This window comes from Notolabrus celidotus, chromosome 11 (assembly GCF_009762535.1).
Source record: "Notolabrus celidotus isolate fNotCel1 chromosome 11, fNotCel1.pri, whole genome shotgun sequence".
Taxonomy (NCBI): Eukaryota; Metazoa; Chordata; class Actinopteri; order Labriformes; family Labridae; genus Notolabrus; species Notolabrus celidotus.
This window is the reverse complement of record NC_048282.1, coordinates 3,186,067-3,207,452: the sequence shown is the minus strand read 5'-3', so window position 1 is coordinate 3,207,452 and position 21,386 is coordinate 3,186,067. Positions and strand designations below refer to the sequence as shown.

The 21,386-nt window shown below is 44.6% G+C and overlaps 1 protein-coding gene across 1 annotated transcript in view; it reads right to left on the bottom strand.

Annotated features, from left to right (window-relative positions):
• Nucleotides 1–19,496, bottom strand: part of celsr3 (cadherin, EGF LAG seven-pass G-type receptor 3) — a 205,727-nt gene extending 186,231 nt beyond the window's left edge. The window contains exon 1 of the mRNA XM_034695247.1: nt 13,835–19,496. Within this exon, the coding sequence (XP_034551138.1) occupies nt 13,835–19,496 (5,662 nt within the window). The remainder of the gene's footprint in view (nt 1–13,834) is intronic.
• Between the last annotated feature and the right edge of the window lie 1,890 nt (nt 19,497–21,386).

The window sequence follows — 21,386 nt, the reverse complement described above, 5'->3', positions numbered from 1 at the left end:
ACGATCTGGATTTCATCACATCTTTTCCATGTTGTTTTTAAGACTTTTTAAGAACAAAATAATTATTTTCTTGAGTTCTGAACATTTTTTTATTCACCAAATTTGACCTTTTCTGGACAATTTCATAATTTTGATCTTGTCTTGTGTTCTCTTTTGTGTCTTCTGAACTTTTAGTGTTCATCAAGAACATTTCCACATCATGATAAAAACATTAATTTGAAAACCTGTCAGCTTTAAGAGTTCTTGTGTTTCTTCTTTATTGCTGTCTTGCAGAATTCCCAGTGCTTTGGTTTTATACAAGTGGTCCATATGAAGCTTTTTGAGACGTTTTGGATTGACTTTAGTTTTGTTTGTGTGCTTGAAAGAAACTACAAATGTAAAGATGATTCAGAATATGAATCATTTCTTTGCTATAAATAACACATTTTAAGATGGAAGCTTGGGGCCATAAATAAATGGACCTTGGGCCGCGATTGGCCCCCGGGCCATACTTTGGACATGCCTGCTCTACACCTCTCCTGATGCCTTCACTGACTGTCAACACTGTAGGAATTAAGAACATCTACACTGAACACGTTTAACAAACAGTAGATCTGTTACAGTATTACATGTGTTATAACTTTTCTCCTGATATCGTGTCACCAGTACAACTGGATAATGCTAGCATGACAGTTGTAAGTGCTAACAGCAGCCATGTTTGTTTGTGTTTTTAACTTTCACTATGAGAATGTTTTGGTGAGGACCGGTTTTGAATCAGTCACCATCATATGGTCATGAATCAGCGGCGCTCATGCATGTGAGCGGGGGGCGTCGTTTTGGAGGAGCTCCGAGGGGAGGGGGGGGGGGTTAGACGAAGTCCTGAAGACATGCTACATTCAAATTCATGCTAGTTTTCGAGACTACCAACACCAAATTCAGAATCAATGCAACTTCATTAACACATGAAAAAGTTCAAAAAAAATGCAACAGCTGACACCAGAGAGGAGTGTCAGTGTGGGCAGGGTGTTTTTAGACATGCATTGTCTGTGGGTTTGCTGTTTATGCATTTTTGGGCCTTTTTGTATCACATTTTTAAAATGTATTTTGTTGCAATATTTTTGGATTTTTGCGTTCATTGTTTATACACTTGCAGAATTTCCCTTCTAATGAAGATTGTTCAGGCTGTTGCAGTTCGGTTCACCTTGACAGCTACAGTAATAGACTCTCTTCTTTGAGGCCACTGTAGTAAACTAGATCCATGTTCTTTGACAATAAAGGCTTTTAACAGCATCCATATACTCATCCATGCATCTAGAAAACAGATGGAGAGATGGATGGATGAGTCATCAGTTCTCCCACTAAATAAAATATAAACATCTTTAAAAAAAAACGTCTTGTTGCTAAATATCGGACATAACAACACGGCCTGTAGCTAGCGTATCCCTACAACACTGCAGCTATGAAGCATAGGGTAAACGCTGGTCAGCATGAAACCCATTAGAGGTCTGCGGTTTGGTCCTGGTGCTGCCGTCAAGGTTATGGGACACTAAATGTTCAGTATAAGAGTAACCTGCCATTTAAGAGTGAAAACTGTGTCGAGGTATGTGATCTTCTCTGCTTGATAGGAACCATTTAGCTTCTGATGGTCATAGATGCATCGTGCTCCTGACAGGCTGAAGATGTACAGAGTACCTCTAATGGAAGCTAATGGTCTGCTTTAAAGTTCCTCTATAGTGTGGCTGCTGCTGCGTCGTGGTTGGTCATGTATGTTCTGTATATGTAGGTCATGGTTGTTGCTATGTTAGAGGTAAGTGCTGTGTGCTCGTCACTTTGAACACGTTTCATCCAGCGTTTCTCTTTTTCTTTGTAAATATCTTAAAAGATATCATCAAACTGTCCATAGTGAAGACTGGGTGTGCAGCAAAGAGAAAGCCTTGTATCTTGTGAGTGGTGGCTCTTTGGCACTTCCATTGGTTGGATACAACAGCAAAATAGCAGCTGCTCTGTAGTGGAATGAACGTATGTTCTACAATCAGGTTAAAGAACTAAAAACTACCAACAGAAAAACATAAAATTTGACATAAGATATCTACAAGAAGAAAAGGAAAACTGATTCATTCTGACACTCAGTCAAACTATAGATAAGCTTGAATAGGGGTGTGTTTACCTCTGTCAAAGTAGTGAATAAGATGAAACACCAAAGTTATCAAAGTCCACTGAGAATGTTTTACCTACCAAAGAAAGCTGTAGAGGGCCACTAACACAGACTCAGAGTATTGGGTTGTAAATGTATTTCTGTCTCTCTTGTATAGACATATATGCTGAACTAATACTTGCACCCTGTGTAAGTATGCAGTGATTTCAGCAAGATGACACAGTTACCAGCAAAGTATTTGGTGCATGTCATTATTTAACTGATGTCCAATCACGTCTGCAAACAAAGGTTCAGGGATAATATCTGTTTACATAGAAACAATGACATGTTCAGACATTCATTCCTGGGAGACGTTCATAGTGTTGCACTTGGCTTTACAAGTGTAAAGGGGACGACACTAGTTTGGTGTCACCAGACCCATCAGCCAGCTCATATTAATTTTCACTGGCAGGTGGGTTTAGAGCAGGGGTTCCCAAAGTATGGGTCGGACCCCCTTGGGGGTCGCGAGACACAAATGGGCGGTCGTGAGATGTCTTTCAGAATGTTTTATTTAAAATGTTATCTAATAGTACATTTTACCCTTTATAGTAAAAAATATTGACAAAAATACTATCTGAACTTTAAATAAATCCTTGAAAATAGAAAATGTAATGAGTTTTCTGCCTTTCTTTGTTGCCAGATGACTCCTAAGTTTAGAGTTAGTGAACAGTTAATTATCAAAAGCATCAGTAGCAGTAGGCTAATTCATAAGAGCACAGGAAACACAGACACATGCTCATAGGCACCAATATTTTGGGGGTCGTGGGCTGGAGAGTTTGGGAACCCCTGGTCTAGAGCATAGACTGTATAATTAATAGACGTAGTATCCTCGACATCACCCAGCGGTCTTGAAGCCCTCGGCGAGTGCCATACAGAAATGTTGAACTCGACCTAACGTCATCCAAGCTAGTATGAGGTAAAGAGGCCTTTAGCCTTTTCACTAACAGCTACAGTGTTCCTGATTGTCAGTCAAGACAGCTATGCCCTTATTTGGGCATTATCTTCAAAAATTAGGAGTTATAAGAAAAATTCACCCCCATACAGTGTTGGCTGATAGAGAAATGAGCTCTTCAGACCTAAACCGTTTTTTTAACCAGGCTGTAAACATGTTTATTTCTGCTGTAAAGATCGTCTTCTTTGAATGGGTGTGTATGTGGTTTCTGGTGTTTCTGCAGCTAGCCTCTGGTGGACACTCGATGAACTGCAGTTTATAACACTTCTGCATGGGCTTCATATTTTAAGACCGGCCACCGACTTCAGAAACAAAGGACCAACCATGGTCCCCTATTTAGACCTGGAAAGGGTTCTAAGATGACTACACGGGAGCACCGGTTCAACCTTTTCTTAAAAAAACAAAATGAAAGCTTCCTCTGCAGAGAGGGTCGTTGAATCAGCTATAGCAGCGTTTTAAACAAACAGGACTACATTAAAACAATTAACAACAAAAATCAGCCACTTTATGCTACGATACATCACATGCTGCTTCGCTCTGATTGGTTGTAGGTCTCTCCAATTGGTTCCAGAGGAAATAAGGAAATTAATTGTACGGCTAGGAGGAAACTGTTTGAAGAGAGGCTGAGTCTAAACACTGTGTACTTTCTACTGCCATCCACTCACAGCTGCTGAAACTATTAAAACAGTATGAAGATAAAATACTGAAATACATTTAAACTGCACATTAGACTCAATTTAGAGTAAAGGTTAAAATAATGTTGCTTATAAACCTTTTAAATATTCATCACTGGAAACACTGTGGGTACTGTGTTTACTGGCCTGTAAAATATCCATAGAAATTAATTTGCCTCATTATCGCTGGTTAAAGTGATCTCGCCCTCTGTAGAAAGTTGTGTCAGGTTCTCTAATCTCTCTCTCACTCTCACTCTCACACACACACACACACACACACACACACACACACACACACACACACACACACACACACACACACACACACACACACACACACACACACACACACAAGGAACACACAGTGCTTTACAAAGAGCTTTTATATAAAACCAATTTGTTTTGGTGGTGAAACTAAGCCTGCAGGGTATCCTGGGGGTCAGAGGTCAAACCATGTTTTCATCACAACATGACAATATAAAGTAGTTCATGGCATTTACTTTCTGTACTGTCTTTCTCTCCGCCTTTGTTCTGAACTTCTTTTCCTTCACGTGGACTCTAACAGACACATTTGAGATAACTGATGGAAATAAAGACAGTATGGTTTCTGACTATGACATCAGTGTGTTAAAACAGAAGTGCCACACACACACTGTACTCTGTCATATTCATGCTGTGTTGGCCCACTCATCCATTACACACAGAGTGAGTTCTATTCAACACTAGTGCACTGACCTATATCAAGCTACTGTGAGTGTAGTCATAGTGCACTGACCTGTGTCACAGTCAGCATCCACACAGGAGCCATTAAACTCTATTCACTGAGGGGAGAGAGACTGGGATGTGAAGTCTGCCAGGTTTAGGTTTGGCTTGTCTGAAGTAGTCTATAAAATACTTTAAACTGTTTCATCATTTCAACTCATAGTCAGTGTCGCTGGATTATTGTAACTATCATTTTGCACAAATTGACAGTCATTACTATGATGACACAAATTAATATAAAGCTGTTTGTGATGTTAAAGACGCAACGATGAGGTTATGAAACCCCAACTATGACACTATGGAGTTTTGTCCTATTAGCTCAGTTCAGTCTCTTGGATCTCATCAGCTTGATTTCCTGCAGCAGCAAATTACATTTTATTATATTAAAATTATAAGATAAGATATTTTTCTCGTGATTTTTATTGTAAGTCTATTTGTCTGACATTTTTCTTTCTTTTGTTTTTGTCTTTATTTTAAAGTTTGTTGCAGGTTTTTCCTTTCAAGACCCTCTGCTCACACAAGTGAGATTAAAAAATAAGACATAGGAGTGTTTGTTGGAATGGCAGGCATTGCTTTGATACTGTATTCAAGTTTTAAAGTCAACAAGAGAGCCAAAAAGCCAAACCTGTATTCACTGGTGCACATAAACAGTAGCTATACTGAGGGTTGATGCTATTAAGGAAGAAACTTAACATTACAAACAGTAAAACATTTAGGGAAGAGTGATCAAGCTTCTTTACACCATTATTCATTTTATACTAGATGGAGTGTAGTGTTGGAAAGGGATGTTTTCACTATTGAGTTCACTATATATTCTACTACGCCAACTCACCAGGGAAGAGTAGGGGGCCAAGAGTAAGTTTGTAATTTTGCAGGGTAATCAAACACAGGTGTGACAAACAAGACACAGGTGGAACTGATGAAGGCAATCAAACTGTAGGGAAATGGGCCAGGACACAACACACAAGGGGGATGAACTTAGAAAGTAAAACAGGAAACACTTCAAATCAAATCTCTTTTACACACTGTTGATGGTTCTGTTCTTATTAAGTGTCCAAGTTTGCTCATGACTATGTGAGCCAGGAAGTAGAGTACCTCAATACAATGGGACTGAAAGTGAAGCTGCTTCGTGATGTTAAGCTTTTGTTAAAGGCACTGTGAGGAGCGTTCATGTAGTGTTGATTCTAGTGACCTCTTTGGACAAAATTGGTCGTCTTTCTCTGGGATGAGGACTGCATTTCCCATGAGCACCATCACCTATTGTGGTAAAGATATGGTTCTTGCAAAGCATTGAGGATAGGGATGTACATTTCAAGTATTTTCCGTGATCGATCTTTGGAAATGTTAACAATCAATTATCAATTATCATTAAAAAAGACGTAAACGTTTTCCATGTCAAAAATAATGCCGAATGTTTTTTTTCCCCCGTATCAAAATTTCCTTCATGACACAGTGTATATATCTGACAATATTAAATATCTACTGATCATTTTAAGGTGTTTAAAATGTTAAACACGCTGAATATCAACGTGTGGAGCAGGCTCATAATCTCTGTGGACATACAGTCATAAAAGTGAAGGCTCAGACTTCAACAAGGGAACTGAACAGAAACATATTTCAGACTCAGTGTCCAGTTTTCAGTCTACTCGTTCTTATTGAGAAAAATAAGCATGTGAACGTGGTCAGGTGTCAGCTGGGAGTGCAACCGGGTCATAATCAGTCCAGCGGCAGAGAAAAAAAGCGCTCGTGGAGACCTGTCACTCAGCAGCAGCCCCCAGCTGAGCGTCTCTGCTGTGAGCAACACCTTCAGTCAGCTGATTCACATGAAACATGCTTTAAACTTCAAACACCTCCCTGATAAGAAAGTGTAGAAATAATGTGTTTGAGTAAGTTCTTAACAATCAATTAATCGATAGTGGATTCATTGTTAACATCTCTAGTTGTGAAAGTAAATTAATGGAGCACATATTCTCGTTTTGATACTACTTTTCTTTGTTCAAGACAACTTTTGTGCGCATTGAATTTTAGTTACTTAAAATTATTAAGTGTAACGTATCGACGACAAAACTTTGTAAACTCTGATTTATTAGTTTATTAGCTTACAAAAGGTAGCAGTTTAATATTACCCGTCACAACCCCGGTCTCATAATGTCTAAAAAATATCTAAATAATAGAAATATGCACACAGTTTAACTCTTTTGTCCTCAAAGAGCAGTGAAGCATTCACACACGGACATTAACATCAAATCATGTTCACAGCCATTTAGCTCTTTTAGCTAGCAAAGCCCTGGTTTTACAGTTTCTCCGTCTAAAACAATACTTCTCTTTGCTAATCCTGCTCCAGTATCAGCTATGAGTCAAAACATGATGTCAAAGGGAATTATATAGAAAAGAAAATCCTCCTGCATGCTAGTTTACCTCTCACTGACAAACTTTACCAGCAGAGTTCTTAACATAGATGCTGATTACTGATTTCACAGTTTTTTTGCAAAAAATCACACAAACACAGATATTAGAATTCAGTGGAAATAAGCAAACTGTTGCTGATTATCACATATATTATATAAGTCATGAGTCATCGGTATGAAACCAGTTAAAAATTCCTTACAGTGCCTTTAATTTACACCTCTTCAATCCCTGCTGTAACGTGTCAAAATGTCCTCTGTTAAAAAGACGGATTATAAGCAGTGAGTCTTTGTTTCAACCTTCATCTACCCAGGGAAGTCTAGTTAGGCACATGTTTCTCTTTCTCCATCACAGCCCTGCTACACACACTCACGACTGGGAGCTCGCCAGTAAAACCACAGCTTGTGCTGCCGGCCACAGGAGCAGTTGGGGGTTGCTCTGTTAAAGGGCACCTTGAGCTAATGCTGTTTGGGGTGCCAAACTAAAACCACATATTTTCTCATTATTTGCCTCGACTGACTGCCAGTGTCGCGTTTGTGTAATTCTGAATTTGTGTGTAATGTGTGCGCGAACACTGCTGGCAACACAGGCAGGGATGCAGCGTTTAATCTCTTTGCACCATAAATATGGGAATTACCCTGAGAATCAATACTGTGGCTCTGATTGTACTATAGAGAGAGAGAAGAAGAAGAGATGGAGAGTAGGGGAGAGGAAGAGAACAGAAACAAAGGGAGGATGTGAGAGAAAAAAGTGTGAGAGATGGAGGAAGTAAGAAAGCAAGACAAGCAGAAAAAGAGTGCAGTGTATTCCCAGCGCACTCTGCCATGCACAGATATTATTCATTGCAAAGACATAAATACACTCTCAAGTGCAATGCTCTAAGCCACCTGAGAGTTCACACACTCAACACACACACATATGCACACACATGCACACACACACAACTTCTCTTCTTTCTGCAAACAAAAACCTTGAGCAAGAACGTACACACTGAAAATCTCTCCGCAACATTACACTGTTCAAACACGCACGTACATCAGGCGCACACATAGAAACACACAAAAACACACAACACGTTCAGGCGCAACAATACAGAGATGTGTGAGACACACACACACACACACACACACACACACACACACACACACACGCACACAAGGAGTGTGTGGAGGAGAAGGAAAGAAGGAACCAAGAGGAGAGGAAGGAGCAGCAGAGTTGAAAATAATATGGCATGGAAGAGGAACAGCCCATGAGAGTTGTGAGAGGATTACAAGGAAGTATGGAGAGAGAAAGAAGAGTGTGAGGACAGAATGATGGAAAATAATAAACAGAGGGAAGACTCAGAGGTGATAGAAGGAGAAAAGGGGAGGAAAGAATGATAAACCATGACCAGAAGAGGAAGAACTGGAAAGATGGATGATGAAAAAGCAGAGAGGATCTTGCAAAGAATAAGAGCCAAGTGAAGTATTCATTCATGCATTCAAGGACGGGTGGAATAAAGGAGAGGAAGAAAGTGATGGGTGTAGGAGGGACGGGTAGTCACAGATAACACACAGCGCACAATGAAAGTGACAGCTTTGCTCCGAGCCTGACTCGGGCTCACTGTTGTTTCATTATAATCTCATAACTGTCAAACCCAGCAGTAATAGAGAGAGAGAGAGAGAGAGGGAGAGAGAGAGAAAATACTTTTACAGTGAAAGAGACAGAACAGTGAGAAAATTGGAAATGAAGCTTCACGTCTGGTTCAAGCGAGCTGAATGCACATTGGAAGAGGCAGACGGAGACAAAGGTTGGCACACATGTATGTAGATACCTCATTTAATGGTTCACACACACACGCACACACACACACACACACACGTTAGGTGTGCGCCTGATCGTGCCTGATTCAGTGACTGTTCCTCTGAATAAAGCTCTTGTTCACTCAGTAGTTGACTCTTTCATGTGCCATCACTGTGCACTGTTTTCATTCACTCACTCATCGACTTATTCACTGATTCATTTCTTTATTTTATCACTCACTTGTTCTCTTCATGTAATCCCTCATGGAATGTCTCAAAGGACGCTTCACTCTCTAACCTTTAAACTCCCTCGTTTATAGACTCACTCACTCATAGTGCCGTAAAACTAACACCCGCCAACTGCAATGGCGGGTAAAAAATTAGTTTGGCGTGTAAAACAAAAACACACTCGCCAGTGGCCGATGGAGAATGTTGTATTGCATGTGAGGTTTTGTTTTCATTCTTTCGCCCATTTCTGCCAACTTTCAGGCTATTCTGACCCTCACGGCACACTGTACTTGTGTTGTGATTTGGTAAGTTGGGAATGGCGTGACGTCAGCTACTGTTGTGTACTGAGTTCTATTCATTCCCTTTGCTTGAAGAAGCACGGCGGAAGAGCTTTTCAAAGAAGATGTGGCGACACTTTCCTGGCGTTTCAAAGAAAACTGGAAAATTGACAAGGCTGGCCAACCTCAGTCCTGGCTGACATACGCAAGCTGTGAGACAGACATTTGGCTCACTCAGTCAATATAAAGGGTTGCACTTTTGAATATTTCTAATACATGATGATTCAGCAGTCACCTTTAAATGAAGTATAACCTAATAAAATAGCAATAATCTAATTTATCTGTTCATAACTGTATTCTTTAAGTGATGCTTAAGTTGGATTTTCATAATAAAAAAGTATGGTAATTATTTTAAATCAAATAAGGCAGGATTTTTTATTTGGCCTGAGAAAAATATTTTTGGCCGGTACATTTTTGGAGGTCACTAGCCAATGGCAGATGAGGTAGAAAGTTAATTTTACACCCAGGCTGTAACGTAACAAGTAGTCGCACTTTGTTTCAGTACTCAAGTATTTCTGAAGGTATCAGTGCTTTACTTCAGTTTTTATATATCTGAGTAACCTTGCATTTATTCCACTACATTGTCTTAATAAAAGGAGTAATGTTACTCTGAAACATGTCCAATAAGAGTCTTTGTTGCTCATTAAATCAGATGAAATTTGGTCGGCTAAGGTGGAGTGTTCACTGCTGCCGTTTTTGTTGCGCTGGCAGCATCTAGTTTCTATTTGAACTCGATGTGATTCAGTCCAGCGTCCTCTGCGCAAAAACCAAACGTGCCGGACACGGCCCTGGTGGTGAGGCTTTCAGCAGTGTGTCTGCCCCCTGGTGGCTGGCTGCAGTACAGGTCAAAAAATCTGTCTCCCCCATTCATTTGAATGGGGCTGCAGTCAAACTTTAAAAAATAAATACATGTGGTACGAATGTTTCTCCCCTCCGTATGCTGTGGTGATATGTAGTTAGTATTTGACTGTTTTGTGTTCAAGGCCTCTTTCTTCTGATAAGTTTCTTTTTCGTTAGTTATTAGAGTTTAAAAAACGGGGTTTTACTTCTGGGTTTCCTTTGATTCACAGCCGCCGTAAAGTGAAACTTCAAAGGACACACAGCGTCTTGTGACGTTACGCTGTAGGGCGGAGCTTATTACAATGGCTTCACAGGCTCTGGCTGCACAATGGCGGCGCCCAGGAGCGGGATTTTTTGGCTGCAGAACCGTACAACGGGAAGAGGCGGAGCAACGCTGTCCATTTTTATTTACAGTCTATGGCAAAAACGCCCTCAGCATCAGCTGATGTTTGTCGCAGTGCTCTCAGTTGAAAAAAGTCCAACTTTCAGAACACCTCCATGCTCATCAATGTCACTTCTTGATCATCAACCACTCAGAATCAAGTAGGGGTGGGACTTCTGATATCAGCTTTCTCAACAACAATGGTGGAGGTCCGTACAGAGGAGAAAAGTTATCACACTTGTTTTTTTCGAGGTACAATTTCCAAATTTTTCTCCGGTCCTGGTTGTTCCAGGCGCAAAAAACGGCAGCAGTGGACAGGGAAGTTCTCCTGCTACCAAGAAACTTAGTGTGACTTAAAAAAGTAAAATAACAATATGATTATGAATTATATCATCTAAAACAGGGGTTCCCAAAGTGTGCGTCGGGTTAGCAACTGTGCCTTCCAAAATGTTTTTTTTTAACTATTATTATTATCTAAAAGTAGTCCATTTTATCCATTTATGGTAAAAAAAATGTTGACAAAAATATTATCTGAACTTGAAATAAAACCTTGAAAATATAAAATGTAATGAGTTTTCTGCCTTTCTTTGTTTCCAGATGACTCCTAAGTTTAGAGTTAGTGAACAGTTCATTATCAAAAGCATCAGTAGCAGCAGGTTCATTCATAACAGCACAGGAAACACAGACACATGCTCATATAGGTAGGGTCATTTTCTGCAGACCAGCTAAATGAAGACACACTAAATCACTTTGAGGGACAGTGGGGGACGCGAGCCTTTGGCACCTATATTTTGGAGGTTGTGCAAGGTGTTGCAGAGGCAGAGTGCAAAACTTATATTGCATGAACTATTGAGATAATGTGCAGAGAGAATAACCAACACATACTGTGTCAATGTAAGGCATGAAGTCAGACGTGGGAACTTATTGATCTGTTCACTCACACAGCATACTTTTTTCTTTTACTCACACATTTCCTCACTTCTCGTTCTCTCCCTTGGAAACTCTTATTTGTTGACTCTTTCACTTCCGTCCCCAAATTTACTACCTCACTCTCTGAGTCTCGTTCAGTCTCAGTCTTGATTGTTTTTCCTGTCTTGCTCTCTATTTTTGTCATGCTCCTATTCAGTCACTCATTCACTCAGCCTGATGTTTATAGAGTCCCTCACACACTCATTTAACCCCTCCCTAACTCAATCTCTCTCTCCCTCATCTGCTAATAACTCACTCCCTTATTTACTCTCTTTTTTGTAACTCATTTCCACAGTCCTAACCCTTCAGTCACTCCGTCAATTATCCAAAATAACATCAAATTGAATATGTATAAGCCTGTGTTGTCACTAGTGAGGCTTCTATAAAAGCAGTGTAAATAGGGTAGCAGGTCACACACAGTCCCAAGCCAGCGCTCCTCCATTAAATCTGTCTGACAGAATACAAACACAGCGCTGAGCGAGCCGACAAAACAACCTCGCTGCTCTCGTTTTTCCCTCTTATTCCGTTTCTAGGGCTTTGATCAGTGACAGCAAAAGAGCTCTTTAGCTTTTTGTGAAGCCTCTATCTTAAAACAGAAGCCTGAAACATGAACAAATAAAACAAATATTGCACATCTGAATACAAATTCCTGTAAAGTCGCATTATTTAAAGAGCAAGACACATTTTTTAAATAGATGAACTCGTGGAAAGAAAAACATTAATACTTATATTATACTGTATATCTCCCCCTATCCCTCTCTCCAACTCACCAATGCTGCAAAGTGCTCTGCTCATGGTGGATTAAGATGAGATCAGACTGAGTCCTGTCTGTAAGATGGGACTGGATCTGATCCTGTCTTGGTGTTGGGTCTTTGTTAATAATAGAACATAGAGTACGGTCTAGACCTGCTCTGTTTGTAAAGAGTCTGAGGATATCATTTGCTGTGTTTGGTGCTATATAAATAAAGGTTGACTGATATTATCTAAGAGAAGAAATAAACTCAAAACTGCTTAAAATTCAAATTCAACATAGAGCCAAGAAAACCTTTGAACTTCTTTTTTTTTTTTTTTTTTTTTTAAAGTTATATTTTTGGCCTTTTTGCCTTTATTTGATACGACAGCTGAAGAGAGACAGGAAATGTGGGGAGCAGAGAACGGGGGAAGACATGCAGGAAATGGTCGACCGACCATGGGAATCAAACCGGCGACCCCTGCGACGAGGACTGTAGCCTCTGTATGTGGGGCGCTTAGACCGCTTGGCCACCAGTGCCCCGAAACCTTTGAACTTCTATCCTCAGTTCGTACTGTAATCTACATAATCAAAGATCAGCCTGCACATCAGAGATGCTTTTATGACATGATCACTTATCCCATTAAAGGAACACTTGTGCAATCAAAGTGTTTCTTCCATGATGCAGCCTGTGAGTGTATCCTGTGATCGAACCATCTCTGTCCATCTCAACAGGAAACAGCTCACATTAAAGGATTATTGATACTCTTTCAACCAGGAAGTGTCAGTAATTGTCTCTACCAGTTGAGATGTGTGCCTCCCAGTTTCCCTTCTAAATAGATTGTTCCTTACATGTACAAAATTGGCATGGCAACATTGATTGTGCTTGGCCAAGAACGACTGTCACTCAAACAATATAGGTGGAGTTATCTCACAATGATTAAAATGTCTTCCAAATCGTATTACACGTGCAACACTTCATTCACATTCCCCTCTTCCATGGTATGCACTGCAGGGATTTCTCACGCAAGATCCATTCTAAGCATCACAGAAACACATCTTTTTCAAACGTCACTCCTTCCTCACTTTGAACCTCCGCAAACCTGACGAGCACCAATCTCAAAGTGGTTATCTTTGCATACTCTGAGAAATGTAATGTGAGTAACAGCTCTGCCACAGTCTGAGTTTCACAAGCAGATTTGCACGAAATTTCTCCCAAGGGTTTTTTCTCTCTTAGCGACTCAAAGGGACGCATTAGCTGCAAGTCTCTTTAATGGACATGTAGAATATATATGTCTGAGGGAGAAGTAAGAGAGCTGGGCTAAGCTTCTAATTTTCAGGAAGCTCAGTTTGCTAAGAATTTCTTTCTTCACAAAATAGACAAGAGAGAAAGTAAGAGGCAATTGCAAAAGCTTAAACAAATACCCTCCATTCTTATCACCCCCCTCTCTCACTCACTCCAACCTGTGGAGTGGACTTCTTATCTTCACAGTATTTGTTACGGTGAGTAACGCTACAGGGGAGTCTGAACTGACTTCACCACACACATACACATGCAGCATCTTTCCCTCCCATTTTCCTCCCTTCATGGTCTCTTACCTGTGACGGTGATCAGCATGGGAGCCACCAGCGGCCTGTTGTTATCCAGTTTTCGGCTCAGCCGGATCTCTCCGCTGGTATGATTCAGGAGCAGCAGGTGAAGCTCATTCCCTCGGTCGATAGTGTAGTACAGCCTGTCTGACACATCAGGGTCGTGGGCGGGTACTCTCCCAATTACTCCGTTGGGGAAACTGTTGGAGCGGTTGGACACAAAGTTGTTGAAGATGATTTGGAAGTCCTGCAGAGTGGGCCGATTGTCATTCTGGTCGACCAGTCGGATGCGGACCGTAGCCCGGCTGACAAGAGGAGCAGAGGTTGCCTGGACTACAATGACATACTCATTGCGGGATTCATAGTCAAGATCAATGAGTGAGGTGAGCTCCCCTGAAAAGATGTCCATCTGGAAGATCTCCGGGATGTTCCCCTCCACGATCTGGTACATGATCTGAGCATTGGAACCCTCGTCAGGGTCTGTAGCTGTGATCTGAGCTACCACAGATCCTACAGCGCTGTTTTCCTTCACTAGAACCTCGAAGTCATCTGCAGGAAAGACAGGGGCATTATCATTCACATCCAGGACTGTCACTTGGATGTGGACTGGGGTTCTCTGAGGTGGGATGCCCCGATCTACAGCATAGGCTGTGAGCTCATAGAATGGGACACTCTCACGGTCCAGGCGGCGAACCGTACGTAGGATTCCCGACGTAGGTTCAATAGTAAAGTCCCCGTCCCCATCCTCCCCATTCTGGAAAGTGTACTGAACCCGACCATTGGCGTGAGCATCACGATCTGTGGCTGAGATTTGGAGGACACTTGTGAAAGGGGGGGCATCTTCGCTCACGGTCCCCTGATACCTCGGGCTGAGAAACTGAGGAGCATTATCGTTCACATCGTTCACATTCACCTCGACATATGTGGTGTCTGATTTCTGAGGTATGCCGTTGTCTTTGGCTGTGATGGCCAAAGTGTAGGTCATCTGGTCCTCATAGTCCAGCTCTGCCTGGAGTGTTATAGCCCCTGTTGAGGAGTCGATCCGGAATTGTGGGATATTGTCCTCCAGGAAGTATGTGATCCGAGCGTTCTCACCAACATCATCATCTGTGGCGCTGATCACAACCACAGTGCTCCCAGGCGGTCGGTCCTCATTCACACTCACAGAGTAGTGGGCGCTCTGGAACACAGGCCGGTGTGTGTTGGCATCTGTGATGTTGATGTGCACCTGACAGGTGTCGTGGAGGGTGCGGTCTGAGGCAGTGACTGTGAGAACATATCTCCGCTCCTGTTTGTAGTCCAACGGGAGGGCTAAGGAGAGGAGTCCGGACCCTCCTGCGGTGCTGATGGCAAAGCGGTTCCTGGTGTTTCCTCCCGTTATCTGATAAGTCACAGCGCTGTTGACATCCCGATCCACAGCTGTGACCGTCACTACACTGGTGCCAACCGATGCATCCTCATTCAGGCGAGAGTAGTACTCCTTCTGGAGGAACTCTGGGCGGTTGTCATTAACATCCATCACTGTTATTGTGACGCTGGCTGTAGCAGAGAGCGGTGGCATGCCGTAATCCCTGGCCTCCACGCCAAAGAAATAGTGCTCCACAGATTCTCGGTCCAGAATAGACTTCACAGTGACCCAGCCTGTTGCACCGTTGATGATGAATGGTGTGTCAGAGCTGGTGCCGGTCAACCTGTACTCCAGGCGGGCATTATCACCAGAGTCAGTATCAATGGCCTGAATGTGGAGGATGGAACTACCTACTGGGGCACTTTCAAGCACAGAGGCCTGGAAGGGTGTGGAGACAAAGATTGGTGGGTTATCATTGACATCCGTCACCTGTACACTCACAATCCCAGTGTTGTTGGAAAGAGGTGGCCTGCCATTGTCCTGTGCACGAACACGAAGCGTGTACTCACGTTCTGACTCATAGTCCAAAGGTGCCACGACATGAATCTCGCCGGTAACACTGTCGATGGAAAACTGTCCTCTGCTGTTACCGCTGATGATATTATAGTGAACAGCAGCGTTACTGTCCTTGTCCAGGTCTGTGGCGCTCACACGAAGGATCTCAGAGTGAGGTCGTACATCCTCTTTCACTGCCACCACATAGCGCTTTTCACTGAATTGTGGCACGTTATCATTTTCATCCAGCACAGTGATGAAAACTTTGACGTTAGCCGAGCGTGGTCCTGGTTCCTTCCCCTGATCACTGGCCTCTACTTGGAGTGTGTAGTCCTCGTTTGTTTCTCGGTCCACTGCTCCACGGGTTGTAATGAGTCCAGAGCGAGGGTCAATCTCAAAGGCTGCTCTCGCGATTGTAACAGAGTCACCAACAAAGCGGTATCGGATATTAGCATTGGAAGGGGAATCTAAATCTGTGGCTCTCAGCTGCAGGATGGGATACCCCTCCTCTACGTTCTCCCTGATGGTCTCCCTGTACTCTGCCTGCTCGAAGATAGGAGAGTGATCATTCCTGTCTGAAACAGTAATGGCCACCATAGTGGTGCCAGAGAGGCGAGAGGAGCCAAAATCTGTCGCTGTGACCCGGAAGTAGTGCAAGTCCATGTGCTCTCTGTCCAGAATCTGAGTGGTTGTGATGAGACCTGTGTCCGGGTGGATGTGGAAGTAGTCAGATGATCGACTGTTCATGAGTGGGGCCATTGAGTAGCTCACCCTGCCTGCATCTCCTGCATCAGGGTCTGAGGCGGACATGATAATAACTGAGGTGCTGGGCGGCTGGTTCTCGGCCACTTGGACTTGGAAGTTGTACTGGGAGAAATGGGGGTGTCTGTTGGCTGCACGTCGAGAGCGAGGCCATGGCAGTAAAATCTTCCTCCCCCTTTCTCTCTGTGAGGTTTCATCATCTGCTACTATTATCAGCCGCTCCAGACTCCTCTCTCCCCTTGAACTGTGCCTCTCCTCCCCCTCTCCCCCCTTCTCACCCCCCTCTCGGCTTTCATCTGCCTGACTCTCTCTTTTCCCTCTTTTGCTGTATGCTTGTGTGATGGTGGTGATGCTACTGCCCCTATCCTGACCCTTCCCTCTCTCTGCCTCTCTCTCCTCTGCCTTGCTTGCCTTTGTTATTCCCCTTTCCCTCTCCCACTCCTCCTCCTCTTGCTCTTCTCCCCCTGCTATCAGCCGCGCCTCTCTTTCGCCCACCCCCACCTGTAATTTCCCTCCCCCACCAGCGGCAGCAACAGCGGCGGACCCCTCCAAGCCCTCTCCCTCCCTCTCTGCATCCCTCTCCCTTTCTCCCTCGGCCCCCATCTGCTGCAAATCTGAGTGTCTGACACCTTCGGGCTCTAATGGCACTTGTTTACCGGGTTTTAATTGCATATGTGCGTAGTCCCCCTGCTTGGTGGTTGAACAGTCGGTGGAAATGCCGTCAGCGCATCCTGCGTGTACCATCTCTCTCAGCGCGCTCTCCCGTCGGTCCTGCTGCTTATCTTGGCCATTCCTTTGCAAGTTTTCAGCTCCAGATTCATGACTGTATCCATTTACCTCCTCTTCATTGTTGTTGTTACTGTTGGTGTTAAATTGGCTCCACAGATACACTCGCTGAGAGTCTCTGGGAGCTGTCCATTGTGCTGAAATCGGGTCCTGAAGGGAGGGTAAGTGGAGGGAGAGCGCGGAGTCACCCTGCCATGCGGTCAAGTTAATTTCCGAGAGAAACGGGAGGTGTTCTGTTGCAGTGACATCAGGCTGAGAGAGAAGATGTGGCGTAATTGCTGCTGCTGAGCGAGACGTGGCTGACACATCCCCGGGAAACTTAGCAGGCGAGAAAAACACTGAGTCACCGGCAGACTCCGTTGCTGGAGTTGCGTTTACTTTTTCAGCAGAAAGCCTGAGCAGTTTGGAGAGTTTCACACTTTCTGCACAATCGTCTGTTGGTACTCGAGGGGGCGTGTTGGAAACCGGTCCAGGATATGTTGTTGTGATTTCAGGAATCGCGCCTTTCCTAGATAGATAATGTTGGCGAGGCGTCCCTGTTTTGCTGCTAAATTGAATGAGGACACTCTTCTGAGCTATGCCTCCCTCCGGGACCATAAACTCAGCGAAATAACCATCCCCCTTTTCTATTCTGTCCAAACAACCGAGACAACCACCAGGAACCTCCCTGCTGTCTCCGCGGGTTGGCCTGCTCTGCCCTGTAGTTGCTGGAGCTGATTTCCCCTGCTGAAGCTCATTATCAGCCCTACATGAAAAAGTCAGAATCGGAAAAGCCAAATCATTATCCGGATAATTGGATAAATTAATGTATTTGCTGCCTTGGTTCATCCCTCCCTCTCTACTCTCATGCACAAGTCGGGAGCTGTTATATCTTCCCTTTGCATCTCGGTCGAGGGGTCCAGAATAATCTAGGTGTGTCCTGATACCGGGGTTAATCACAGCCGGTGCGCTACATCTGCACGCCTGTTTCTCTTCCTCATTTTCTCCCCCTCTCCTCCTTCCCTTCTTCCCCCTTCTGCTCCTAATGCACCCAGTCAAACTGCTATCATCACCCCCCTCTCTGATGCTGCTTGGATCGATAACATTGTGCATGCCCAAATGAGAACAATTACCAGCCCTCCTGTCCAAGCTGGCTGAGCCCCCGTCAGCAGCCCTACCCTCGCTGTTGCTGCTGTCTCTGTAAACTGGATGCGGCTGATTGTAATCAGTGGAGCCGCTCTGGGAGGCTTTACAAGCTGATAAATCTCGAATGTAGTCCAATTTTGATCTCTTGATACAGTCTGAATTGTTGTTGGGTAGGGAATCAAAGGTAAAGGTGTAGTTTGAAGCCTGACAGCGTGGTGAACTGTATCCAGAAAGAGGATGAAAGCAACAAGAGAAACCGGTTGGCAAAGGGCCAGGGTGGAGGCTTGTGGCCGAAGCGAGGGTTTGTTTGTCAGGGCTTGACCTGTAGTGATACCCCGGTGTCAGGGAGCACCATGAGGCAAAGAGCATCCTCACCTCACGAGCCCTCTCCCCTCTCCTCTTTACACTTCCGGGTGCCCTGCACAGGCCACAGGCGTGCACAAAGGCTCCGGCGGCGCCACGTTTGGTGAGGTGTGGCCTCGACGCCGGCCACCGTTGCGCGCACACTCTAGTCCTTTGTACTGCCCGTTTTTTGCCGTTTTGAACCGGCGAAGGGGTGAAAGCAGGTGAGGCGGGAGGAGAAACAACGCCCTTCCTCCTCATCCTCACTCTTTCCACTCCCTTTCCTTTGCCGACGCCATCAGAGCTCGACTCGCTCCTCATACCTGGGTGGAGAGGAGGGGGAGGCGTTGGTGGAGCCGGATGACCGTTTCCACTCCTCCATAACGTCCCGACTCCTTTAAGTCTCTCCCGGCAGGTCCCCCCTGTCCCATTCCAGTAAAATCCTCCTTGCTTTCCTCCTGTACACTGCTCTCCAGAGCATCCTCCAGACTGTATCCGCTGCACGGTCCACCTGCTTGGGCGTAGATTCCAGCTGCCCCTCGGCGACTCCCCTGCTCCCTCGCACTGCTGCCGCTGATGCTGCTGGCTCACTGTACCGGCGTCTCTGTAGCAGAGGCCCGGGGTCCACCGGTGGGAAGCCCCTCCTGTGTTCCCCGTCCCCGGGGTGAGGGCGAACAAAGGGCCGAGGAAAAGCAGGTGGAGTGCCAGAGAAGAGAGCAGGAGCGGGGTGAAGCCCGGTAGCGGTGCAGCCATTTAGTCTCTTCCTTTCTCTGTCCCTCTCCTCCTTTCTCCCTCTTCCACCTTTCCCTATTCTCACTCTTTCTCTCTCGAGTGCGTCTTCCCCCTCTCCCCGTTACTTCTCTCTTTCCCTCGTTCCGGCTAAGTGGCCAGTTCCTGGACCGCCGGCACCGCCCGACACCTTCCCCCAGGCTCCCCCGTCTCTCCGTCGGCCTGAGGAGTTGGCATCTACCCGCTGTGGTCCGTGGAGCTGGAGGTCTGAGCGTTAGGAGCGGCGCGGCAGCAGCATCTCTCCTCCCGTTCATTCACATCCAACATGGCTCACACACTCGCACTGACTGACTGGCTGGCTCACACACTCCCCTCTGAGTGTGTGTATGTGTGTGCGCGCTCCTCTAGCAGTGGCGGCACAACCCTGTGGTAGACTATCCATCCATCCTCTCAGTCACACTCTCCTCCTCTCTCCTTTTCCACCCCTCCCCCTATTGCTTCTCTCTCTCTCTCTCTCTCTCTCTCTCTCTCTCTCTCTCTCTCTCTCTCTCTCTCTCTCTCTCTCTCTTACTTCATTCCTCTAATGGTTGGCTCCGGTGCGCAGGGTTGTTTCACAGCACCCGCGGCGGCAGCCATGACCACAACTGGAATAGAAGGGGGAAATAGCCTGTATCTTACACAATCATACCGTCATCACCGAATCATCTGATGAATTATCATCCATACAGGATGCCCTGCAGGTCAGCCTTTACATGGGCTGAGTTGTTGAAATGAAAAACAAGCTACAGTGCAGATACTTAGAAATTAAACCTGATTATGAGTCTGTCATGCTTAAACCAAAAGAAAGTGCGTACAAGTGAAGTTATTTTTTCTGAAACTGAAGAAAAGCAATGTCTAGAAACTTTATAAAAGATGGGGTAACAACATCAAGACTTAAGAACAGGTTAGACAAATAGACTATTGTGTTATACATTTGTGTTTTGTACATCTTTTCATAAATAAGCTCCCGTCTAGCACTCTCAGAGACTGGATATCCCTCACATCAAGCTGAACAGTTTATTCTTGTCCAATGATGTAAGCTCGGTTCGTCAGGTTACCTCTAGTAAAAGTGACGTCATCTCCCGTCTGATCACCCATGAGTAATCCCCCCTCTTTCACCCACACGCGCGCACACACCCACTCACACATACATACATTTCATAGGAAAGGCAGCTCAGAGATTTTACAGTGAATAATGTTTTGAGGAGGCATAGACTACATATGTTTTATAGGCCACAATCTCACCATGGGGAAACATATATTCTCTGTAGTGCGACAGTAATGTAATGTACAATAAGTTTACGTCATTTCACCGTTATGGCACATGCGCGCAATCCAGCAATCATCCCAATTTAACGGTAATTTGCGCGTGGCTAAATGGACAGATATATTCCCTGATACTTCCTGAAAAAGCTCATTATGCAAATGTGTATAGGCTACAAATATCTTTCAACATTCACTCTCCATCTCCCCTTTCAATCCCGACTCATAACGCCGTCTGGGTGGTGTATGTATGGTGTTTCTAATAACACGGCTGGAATTGAATAGGATTTCTTCCTGTGGCTTATGGGAGGAGATACACAAGGCGTGTCAGTCGGGGACTCCGTGCCTCAGCGCGCACAGAGGATGAGGAGCAGCCAAATCTGAGCCCCGATGTTGCGTGACCGAGCATGCGCGTGCTCGTGCGTGCGCGTCTCACCCCTCATGATCCTGTGTTCCCTCTGCCTCCTGTGTGTGTGTGTGACTTCACTGTGTACTGGTGCATGTGTTAGCTCATTCTTTCTTCTCTCAGGCCTGACAAATCCCAGTTCATGAAATAGGATCAGTTTTAAATTTAGGCCAGACAGGGTCAGGTCTACGTGTTTTACTGTGTGT